This window comes from Globicephala melas, chromosome 2 (genome assembly GCF_963455315.2).
Source record: "Globicephala melas chromosome 2, mGloMel1.2, whole genome shotgun sequence".
Lineage (NCBI taxonomy): Eukaryota > Metazoa > Chordata > Mammalia > Artiodactyla > Delphinidae > Globicephala > Globicephala melas.
In genome coordinates this window covers 152,358,148-152,369,488 of record NC_083315.2, presented here as the reverse complement: position 1 = coordinate 152,369,488, position 11,341 = coordinate 152,358,148, and the positions used below count along the sequence as shown (strand labels likewise).

The 11,341-nt window shown below is 44.2% G+C and overlaps 1 protein-coding gene across 2 annotated transcripts in view; it reads left to right on the top strand.

Annotated features, from left to right (window-relative positions):
* Positions 1–1,805: 1,805 nt before the first annotated feature.
* The window catches only part of SPTLC2 (serine palmitoyltransferase long chain base subunit 2), a 116,294-nt gene continuing 106,758 nt past the window's right edge, over positions 1,806–11,341 (top strand). Inside the window, exon 1 of one of the 2 annotated variants that reach the window (XM_070045000.1) lies at positions 1,806–2,057. In XM_070045000.1, the coding sequence (XP_069901101.1) occupies positions 1,929–2,057 (129 nt within the window). In that variant the 5' untranslated portion in view covers positions 1,806–1,928. The remainder of the gene's footprint in view (positions 2,058–11,341) is intronic. The other variant, XM_030831896.2, reaches the window with a different exon arrangement.

Here is an 11,341-nt window from a genome sequence, read left to right as displayed (position 1 = left end):
TCACAAAAACTTTGTGAGGTAAGTAGTACAGGTATTAACTTCGTAAGATGCGTGAGGAAGCCAAGGTTGATGTTGCATAACTTGTACAAGACCACACATGGTGAGTAAGTGGCAGAACAAGACAAGGCCCTGGTGTCCTACCCTCTGGAGGGAGGGATTGCCTAGCAGGATTCCTTAATCTAGCCAGGCTCCTTAACTCTCACTCTCCAGTAAGGCATTGCTGTTTCCAGCCTCTATACCTAAGCTTCCAAAGGTTCCCTCTCCCAGGATCACCCACCCCTTCCTTCTCATTTCCATCTCTCCAAATACTGCTCATCCTTCAAGATCAAGCTCATTCCACATCTTCCTCCCAGGCCTTCCCTAGCTTCATTCAGCTCACTGTCTAAGCCCCAGTTAAATCCGTTACCCGTGCTTCCAACCAGATTCCTGCCCTGAGAACTTCCTGTATAGAAAGTCTAGACTTGTCACTGTCAACCAGCCTTCCGCATCAGAACTCCTGTTGCCTAATCATTCCAGCCTTTGGTCAGCCTTTTATTGTTGTTTACTTTATTTATTTATTTAAACATTTTTATTGGAGTATAATTGCTTTACAATAGTGTCAGTTTCTGCTTTATAACAAAGCGAATCAGCTATACATACACATACCTCCCCGTATCTCCTCCCTCTTGGGTCTCCCTCCCACCCTCCCTATCCCACCCCTCTAGGTGGCACAGCCAGTATTCAAACCCAGACTGACTCCAGAGTCCATACTCTTAAACATGACACTAAATTCTTTTTTTTTTTTTCTGTACGCGGGCCTCTCACTGTTGTGGCCTCTCCCGTTGGCGGAGCACAGGCTCCGGACGCGCAGGCTCAGCGGCCATGGCTCACGGGCCCAGCCGCGCCGCGGCATGTAGGATCCTCCCGGACCGGGGCACGAACCCGTGTCCCCTGCATCGGCAGGCGGACTCTCAACCACTGCGCCACCAGGGAAGCCCCGACACTAAATTCTTTATGGGTAACCAAAAGTTTCTTGCTACAATGTAAATCCATTTCTTCTCTTTCTAATAACTATGGGAATATAGAGCTAAAGAGATGAAAAATAATATGTATACATTATGCTTCTAATAGGAGCCAGGTATTGTGATAGGTGCAAAATGGCTTATTAATGTAATTCTTGCAATGAGTCTATGAAGCAGGAAGTATTAACTCCATTTTGAAGAATTTGGCTCCTAAAGTGGTTAAACCCTCAAGGTTTAGATTCTGGTTACTGTCAGAGCTGGAACAACCAGGTTTCTTGTTTTTCAAGGAAGTGTTCTTAAAAGGAAGTTGTACAGAAAACCCTGATAGGGACAGATGTGAAGGGCAAAGAGACACCCGAATCATTACTTAAAATGTGTTAATGTATGATGCATATTGAAGAATGGTGAAGGAATGTCGAAAAAGGCTTACTATAAAAACCCACAGAAGAATTAGCTAATTAAATTAAGGGCTGGGATTCAAACCCGACAACTTCCCGGGAGGCAAGGGTAGAGAGGGTGCCACCTGTCCAGAAGAGGGAACCCGCTCTAGAGACCTGGTCCCAGGTCCAAAGGTCGCTTCAGAAAACCCCCTTGACACCCGCGGGCCGTTTTATTCCATCCCGTCATTGGACAGGTAGGAGCCTGGGGTCCGCCTCCTCCTCCTCCAGATTGGTCAGCAGTCCTCAGGCTCACGACACTCCTGCGCGCCCCGCCTGGTCTCCAGCTCCCGGGCCCAGCCTACGGCGATCCGCTGCTTCGTGGGGGAGTGGGTCCCGCCCCCATGTGACGGCCCGGCAGGGAATTGGCGGCGGCGTGCAGCCATTTCCGGTTTCGGGGAGGTTGGAGGGGTGCGGAGGGGGACTTGGAGCCGCTGCCGCCTCGGCCGCCGCTTACGGATCCTGCCTTGCGCCTAGTGCTGCCGGGACGATGCGGACGGAGCCCGGAGGGTGCTGCTGCCGTCGCCCGGTGCGGGCGAACGACTGCGTGGCGAACGGGGAGGTGCGCAACGGGTACGTGAGGATCAGCGCCGCTACTGCCGCCGCCGCTGCCGGCCAGGTACTGTGGGACCAGGCGGCCGGGCCGGGCTGGGGGCGGTGGGCCGGGACCCCGCGGGCTGGCGCCCTTGCGGAGAGGCGGCGGGGCCGGGCGGGGTCGCGGTGACTGTCCGCGGGGCCGGGCGCGGCTCAGGTGTGTTGGTGGCAGAGTCCGGGCACTGACTGGGCCTGCCCCGGGCCGGAAGGCTCAAGGGCGGCGCTGGGGCTCCCCAGTCTCTCCGTGCCTGAGGTCTTCCTCACCTCTCCCCGGAGGTTGGGCTCTACTTCCTCTACCCGATCCCGCCAGAAGTGGGGTCTGCCCTCCAGGAGAGGCAGGGAGTGCCCCCTCGGACCCCAGGAGGATTCCCCCGAGCCTCCCTCCTGTGGCCTTCGGGTGGTTGCTTCCTCCTAGAGCTCTGAAGCCCTCCAGGGAAAACCACATTTAGGATCCTCAGGAGGCAAAGCAAGTTAGGAGGTGGTACCAGGCGGAAACACCCAGTCTTTTCCTACCACGTACCTACCCCCGTCTACAAGTAAGGCCTTGGACCACAAGTCTGGCAGTGAACCCGGTCCAGAGCCTAAAAAGCGTTACGGTCTTGGCCCGAGGTGAGACCCCCATCTCGGGCTCCAGGTTGAGTTAGGTGGTCCTGCTGACCCCTTGAGCAAGAGTGCTATCTCACAAGGGGATGGTTTAGCCTGGTGGTGACATGTGATGAGTCTGTACTAATTCACCAAGGCTGAATCACCAACCCAGTCCAGGCAGTTCTGAAATGTTTTGAAAAGTTCTGAATTCAAGACAGTAATTATCATCAAGCTTCACGTTCTCTGGACTGACAGCTATTATGCTGAAATGTCTTTTTAACGATGAGCTGGTTAAAAAGATGCAAGGTCAGTGTTGGTGGAAGAGAGTGTTGAGACGTCTGCAGTTGACTTTGGTACTTATAAATCTCTTTAAGAAATTAAGGAAATCCTTTTTTTTTTTTTCACAAATAGTCCGTTCCCCACGGCAGGAAATGTGACTGTTGTAATTTGGCATTACCATAAATATCTGGCAGCCTTCTCCCTCGGTCAGTAGATAGGAGAGACAGGCCTGTTACTGTTTGGTGTGAAACAGAAAGTAAAGCATTTCTCCGGGTCAGGTTGAGATATTAAGACCACAAGAGTTGGGGGGAAATACATAAAAGAGACTTGACCTCCCCTGAAGTTGTAAGGTGTAAGGCAACATAATATACAGATTCAAAAAATTTGTTTTCATTTTTGAAGAAATAATTGTGTGAGACAGGAAGTGATAAGAATCAGCTCATTGTAAGCCATGGAAGAAGTTGTTTTCCCAGCAGTGTAAATGGCTAATAAGACAAAATTGTTGTATAAATTGTAAAAGGGAAACCTCATGGTGGGAGTTAGAAAATACATTGCAGGCCAATGAGTGCGTTATGATTTTTAAGAGGGAGAAGGAAATCAAGAGCAAGGTGTACACACGATAGAGGTGCTTCGTGTTTAAGTGCTCTTTTCATTTAACACACTTATGTTCTGAGTTAGTAGTGAATCAGATTTCTCCCTCCCATAATCCTGAACAGTTTAGCATTGGTGGGCATGACATTTCTTCAGAGATTGCTGACTGATAAGATGAAGAAATATCAAGTTGCTAGCATGAAATTTAAAAATCTGTATAACTGGAAAATCTGCCTGACTTTTTCTAATATATTTTAGTGAAAAAATTCACTCAAGCCACAATGGTGGCATTTGGAAGAATGGTCTGGTGGAACGCCCTAAAGAATGTTTAGGGGTGCAGTATCCCTTCTAGAAAACAATTTCTCGGGAGTCTTTTTAAAACAAAGACTTTAGGTATGTAGCTTTTACACTATAAGAGGACTATTGTCTGTGGGGTGTTTTTTTCCCCCCGTTTCTTTTTCCTTAAGCAAAAGAAACTTCATAAGAGCAAGAGTATCTTTAAAATATTTTTGAAAGTTGTTTTTGTTTCGATTAAAGTGATGTGCTAGTGCTCCAAGCCCTGTATATTTTTCCCCAGTTTCTGGGGGAAATATTGCCAATTATGCCGTAAAAATGCACATAAGATGTCAAGTGCACAGGCGTGTGTCTTGCCTTTTCTAAAATACAGTGTAACAGGGTTTTGTTTTGTTTTTTCTTAATAAACTTATTTATTTTTGGCTGCGTTGGGTCTTGGTTGCTGCACACAAGACTTCTTTAGTTGTGACGAGCAGGGGCTACTCTTTGTTACCGTGCGCGGGCTTCTTATTGCCGTGGCTTCTCTTGTTGTGGAGCACCGGCTCTAGGCGGGCGGGCTTCAGTAGTTGTGGCTTGCGGGCTCTAGAGCGCAGGCTCAGTAGTTGTGGCACATGGGCTTAGTTGCTCTGTGGCATGTGGGATCTTCCTGGACCCATGTCCCCTGCACTGGCAGGCAGATTCTTAACCACTGTGCCGCCAGGGAAGCCCTGTAACAGGGTTTTTAAACCCAGGATATAAGTTCATTTCCTCACATATACCACCATTTGCCTTTTAACGAACAGAAGAGAAGTTAGAAACTTCTAAGATCCCTCTACTTTCTCAGGAGTCTATATGCTTGCCTCTTTGTTGGATTTGGGTTTAGAGTTTGAGTAAATAGCTCCTGTGGTAGAAAGGATGTTATGAAACAATCAGACATTACTGTTTGGTTTTGTTTTCTGGGTTTTTTTTTTTTCCAAATTTTGTGTGTGTGTGTGGGGTAAAATACACATAACATAAAATTTACCATCTTAACCATTTTTTTTTCTTTCTTTTTTTTTTTTTGCGGTACGCGGGCCTCTCACTGCTGGGGCCCCTCCCGCCGCGGAGCACAGGCTCTGGACGGGCAGGCTCAGCGGCCATGGCTCACAGGCCCAGCCGCTCCGCGGCATGTGGGATCCTCCCGGACCGGGGCACGAACCTGCGTCCCCTGCATCGTCAGGCGGACTCTCAACCACTGCGCCACCAGGGAAGCCCCATCTTAACCATTTTTAAGTGTACAATTCAGTGGAATTAAATACATTCATAATGTTGTGCAGCCATCAATACCATCCATCTCCATAACTCTTTTCATCGTGTAAAACTGAAACTCTGTACCTGTTAAACAGTATCTCTGCATTCTCCCCTCCTCCCAGTCCCTGGCAACTACCATTCTGCTTTCTGTCTCTAGGAATTTGACTACCGTAAGTACCTCATATAAGTAAAAGTACTTGTCTTTTTGTGACTGACTTTATTTCCTTTAGCATAACATCCTCATGGGTCATGCATGTTGTAGCATGTATCAGAATTTACCTCCTTTTTAAGGCTGAATAATATTCCATTGTATGTATATACCACATTTTGCTTAGCCATTCATGTGTCAGTGTACACTTAGGTTGCTTCCCTGTTTCAGTTGTTGTGAATAATGACACTATCAACATGGATGTACAAATATCTCTTAGACCATGAATTCTTTTGGGTATATACCTAGCAGTGGAACTGCTCGATCATGTGGTAATTGTATTTTTAATTTTTTGAGGTAACACCGTACTGTTTACACAGTGGCTGTACCATTTTACATTTCTATCAGTAGTGCACAAGGGTTCCAGTTTCTCTACAGTCTCACCAACAATTGTTCTTTTCTTTTTTTTTTTTTTGACAGTAGCTGTGAGATTATAGGGACAAAAAATATATGTATATAACTTCCTCTGCTGCTGGCGTAGAGCTCCTAAAACCTGTGTAGTTTCCTAAGTGATAAGAGCACTAGGAGCATCTTTTGTCCTAATGTTTCGTCTTTGGCCTCCAGTTTCTGACACAGGGCTCCTACATCCCTTGACATTTCCTAGACAATAGAAACATCTTCAGTTCTAATGAGCTGACTCTTGGTGGGCTCCTGGATGGGGTCACCAGAAAGACCAAGCCATGAATAGAAGCTTGGATTTCTCAGCCCCACCTCCCAGTTCTCCAGAGAGGGGAGAGAGGCTGGAAATGGAGTTAATGATCAATCATGCCTGCATGATGAAGCCTCCATAAAAGTCCCCAAAGTACTGGGTTTAGAGAGCTTCTGGGCTGCTGACAACGTGGAGATGCTGGGAGAGTGGCACAGCTGGAAGCTCCGTGACCCTCCCCACTTTCCCTGCCCTACATATCTCTTCCATCTGGGTGTTCATCTGGATCCTTTATAATAAACTGGTAAACAGTAAGTAAACAATTTTTCTGAGTTCTGTGAGCTGCTCTACGAAGAGAGAGTCCCAGGAACCTCTGGTTGATCAGAAGCACAGGTGACAACCTGGACTTGAGATTGGCATCTGAAGTTGAGGTGGAGGCAGTCTTGTGGGACTGAGCCCTTACCTGTGGGATCTGCCGCTATCTCCAGGTAGATAGAGATAGAAGTAAGTTAAATTGTAGGACACCTACACTTGAAACTAACACCACGTTGTAAATTAACTATATACTTCAATTTTTAAAAAAAGGAAAAAACAATGTAGGACGCCCAGCTGATGTCACAGTATTGCTTAGTGGTGTGTACCCCCCACCTCCCAAACATCTGGTCAGAAGTGTTAGTGGCAAGGTAGTGTGAGAGTAAAGGAGAGACATCGCAGGAGAATTAGGTTTTTTCTTTACGGTAGCCATCCTTATGGGTGTAGACATTACTGTTTTTTAATGATGACGGTAGATAGAGTTTTCACAAGGAAGAGAAATGGTAGTTTTTCCTCCCTGCCATTCAGAGGAGTGAGAGAAGCGGGTCAGCCTTTCTTGAGGTAACAGGTGGCAATTAGTATTAAGGAAACAGAAAGAGAATTGGAAGCTTTGGCAGAATTAGAGCTAGAAGGAACCTTTAGGGGTTTATGTAATTCATTCCCTTTTCTATTTGTAGGACTTTATTAAAGCTAATCTTGATAGATGATTCTATCCTATTTTTAAAGACCTCTAGAGGCTTTGCAGGAAATTTTCTCAGCAGCGATTTGGAGTATTCAGTGATCTTAATTACCAAGAGTTTATTACTGTGGATTTAACATTTGATTAAATAAATGGCATATTTTGGTTGCACCTGAAATATAATACAGTTGGTTTCTACGTTTAAAGCCCCTTGTTAACATTACTTTCTTTTGGTCTTCCATTTCTTTAAAGAACTTTTGAGATTTGTTCACACATTTAACCTTCCTTAATTAGCTAACAAATATGGAAGAAAAAAATTATCTGCCTTGGAGAGAGTTTGGACCTAAGATTCTTCCCTTTAGGAATAGTTTTAATGAGATATTAGAAGGATGATAGCCTTCTACCTGCCAGAATAAATAAGATTCTTAAGGAGGAATTGGGGTACAAGTTATGTTCTTATTTAAATGATAAGAAAAGTAGAAAGAACAAAGTGCTGGTTTTGCTTCTTATGCTTAGAAGAAGGCAAATGAATAACTAATGAGCGGTGGTTTACTAAGTAGCGACTAGGCTTTTGTTTCCACTGAGAGGAAACATTACCTGGGAAAAGGAGAAGTTAGTTATGACAGAGGAACTGGAGGAGGAACTAGAATGGCCAGTATACCTGTTCAAGTTTTTCAGGGCCTGATGAGACATCCAAAGACCTCAAAGCTTTGCAAAAATAATGCTGTTAACTGTTTACAACTCGTGGGACTAGATTTTTGTTTCAAATGCTTTTTGTTCCAAGGGGAAGAACATTTCAAGTCTTACTAGTTGGATGTGAAAGATTCCAGAGTCATTTGAGGTACTCAGGAATTCTCTTTAATAAAAATTCTTGGGAAATGAGACCCGTGTTTAATATATAAACCACTGTATTCTTAATATAGTATTTTAGAACTTGGATATTCAGGGAATGCAGACTTGCCCACTTTTTAAGGTTGGACTAGGTGCCCCAGAAACTTCATAGTGTTCTGAACGAGTAGTTAATTGGTTGAGATTCAATCAGATTCCATTTTTCTTTTTTCTTTTTTTTTTTTTTGCGGTACGCGGGCCTCTCACTGTCGCGGCCTCTCCCGCTGCAGAGCACAGGCTCCGGACGCACAGGCCCAGCGGCCATGGCTCACGGGCCCAGCCGCTCCGCGGCACGTGGGATCCTCCCAGACCGGGGCACGAACCCGCGTCCCCTACATCGGCAGGCGGACTCTCAACCACTGCGCCACCAGGGAAGCCCCAGATTCCATTTTTGAAAGAAAGAAGCAGTGTTTATTGGCAGAATAGGCAATTGAGAGGATGGGTAGAGGCTGTGTTTGCATTCTGAGTGGGTGTGTCTTATTTGATTAAATACATGGTTTGTGGCCTCAAAAGCCAGTTGCCTTCTGAATAGCTTCTAAGAAGGCTTCTATAATATAATTTGTAATTTGTGACCCATTAAACCCATTAAGCAAGTAAGCCTTTTTCTCTTGACTGATTTAAGCTCAGAAAATTTAGCTTAACATTTGTTGTCTTTAAGACTACCTTCAAGACCCATTATGAAGGTTAAGGTGGCAATTTTTCCTTTTGTTTTAAAATAATTTTTGCTTCTGATTGTAGGAAAAATACATGTATACTCTAAGACCCTAAAGGATTGAGATAACCCCTGTGGTGGTGGCTCATTTTTATTTATTTTTATTATTATTATTTTTAGAAATATTTATTTATTTATTTGGCTACACCAGGTCTTAGTTGCAGCACGCGGGATCTTTCATTGCTGCGCAAGGGCTCTTCGTTGGCGGCGCAGGGGCTTCTCTCTAGTTGTGGTGCGCAGGCTCAGTAGTTGCGGTGTGCGGGTTTAGTTGCCCCACTGCGTGTGAGATCTTAGTTCCCCGACCAGGGATCGAACCTGCATCCCCTGCATTGGAAGGCAGATTCTTAACCAATGGACCACCAGGGAAGTCCCAGCTTTCTGATAATTTCTAAGTACAGTGAAATATGCAGTTATACTGAGACTATGGTTGTGATCCAGCCTTACTCCAAATAATACATATTGAGGTCGGGGAAAATATTCAACAATTTTTATGACTTGGAAAGCTTTAGAAACTACTGTACAGATGAAGTACTGACCTGTCAAATGTGGTGGTTTTGAATTATTCTAAATAAGCCTCTTGCTGCCTAATAAGTCAGCCCCTTCAGCAAACATCTGAGGTTTTACTGTTTGAATTGTGCCTGGTATGTAATAGGAACTCAGGAAATCTTAGTTGAAGGAATGAATGGGTGGTAGTTAAAGCCATGGGAATTGGTAAAGTAGATAGAAGAGGGCATTAAGCAAGAAGAGGAGGCACTAAGGATGTAATATTGGGGAATCAGTGTTCTTGCGAGAAGGCAAGCACAAACACACACCACTGCTGTAGAAGGTTGGTTGAGAAAGAACAGAAGTGTTGGCAAGTGGTGTGTGAAAGCCCAAGGAAACGGAGGGTGTTTCTTTTTTTTTTTTTAAAAGAGAAATTATGTATTTAATTATTTATTTATTATTTATTTTTGGCTGTGTTGGGCCTTCATTGCTGTGCACAGTAGTTGTGGCACACAGGCTCAGTAGTTGTGGCTCAGGGGCTCTAGAGCGCAGGCTCAGTAGTTGTGGCTCACAGGCTTAGTAGCTCCGCGGTATGTGGGGTCTTCCCAGACCAGGGCTCAAACCTGTATCCCTTGCATTGGCAGGCAGATTCTTAACCGCCACGCCACCAGGGAAGCCCGAGGGTGTTTCTTTAAGCAGTGTAAGCAACATCTTGGTGGTCAGAAACCAAGAATAATAATGGTAATAGGTATCATTTACTGTGGCCAGGGCCTCTCCCAGCCTTTTAACCTATCTGATCTTCACAGGGCCCTTGGTAGGTGAATATTATCTCCATTTTACAAATAAGACTGAATTCCAAATCATTTAAATAACTGACCCAGTTAGGAAGTTAATAGAGCCTGGGTTGTATTCTTTATCTTACTCTATCACGTCACTGGATTTGGCAATTCAGAACTTACTGATGATTTTTGAGGATTTTAAATTAGATATTAGGGATGACAATAGATTTCATCTCTTGAGAGTTGATTATAGAGGCTGATCTTTTCTTGGAATTTTACTGAAATGTACTAGCCTCTCACTACTGCCTACCACACATACTAGAGAAAATAGTTTGGAGCTTTATGCCCATCACACAAGCTGTGCCACACTCTGAACATATATTTCCAGAAGTGTCTTCATTTTCTTGGCAGGCAAATTTTGAAAAGTTGGGAGTCCACATTTTTTCTTGCAATCAGGATAAGTTCCCGAATTTTTGTGGGTAAGTATCTCGTATGGAATGGACTAAGGAGTGCTTCCAAAGCCAGCTGTGAAAAAAACCTATATTTTGACATTACCATATTCCTACTGAAAACTCAAAAATGCAGACCTCCAAGTATATATGCACTGCAGGATTTCAGTCAGTGTCATCCTGTGCACTCTGGGCAGTGATGTTCTGCACAGGAGTTATTATTTTCACTTGCCACTCACAGCTCTGTAGCACTTCCCTATCTCTAGATAAGCATCAAGGTATGACAGACGGATGTAATAGGAGATTTGCGTACCAGTGCAGTTCTGCCACAAATTCCATGTCTTTTTCTGAGCTCTGTTCCACTTCTAACATGTTCTAGGCCTGTAACACCGTGCCCTCCACTTTGGCTTTGTAGTTGACATGAACTGGAAAGGCAACCCAGTTTGCATCAGTCTCCCTTCTCTGGGAATACTCCCTTATACCAGGGGTGGGTCCCTGGTGGTCACATCCGTGCAATATGACCGATTTCCTGGGTCATAACTGACTGGCACAGCAGTAGGCACCTATGCCAAAATGAACCCAACAACCCTCTCTCGTGGGGATTTAAAATTTCAGTGGGGAGAGTTTGCCCTTAAGTAGACTAGCACCTGTGTTACACTCTTTACAATAGTTCATATACTTGAAAGTTCTAAATTTTTTCGTTTTATAAAGAAGTATTTCTTGAAAATTTGCATACTTTCAATAAGATTTAAAATGAACAGATGTAGTGTTTCTCTTGTAAAGTCAACATACTTTACATACTATTTTATATGAAAATATAGGAGTTGGAAAAATACCATACTTGCAGAACATAAAATATGTTAATGTTTAAAGAAAATAAATTAAGAAATTAAATTAAAATATGAAGAAATATGAAATAAATGAAGAAATATGAAATATTTCTTAAATTATGAAGAAAATAAATTCAGTTGACCCTTGAACAACTCAGGTCTGAACTGCACCAGTTCACTTTTATGCAGATATTATTCAGTAGTAAATACTACAGTACTGCACAGTCTGTGGTTGGTTGAATCCGTGGATGTGGAGGAACCTTGGATACGGAGGGCCAACTATGAATTATACTGAGATTAACTGC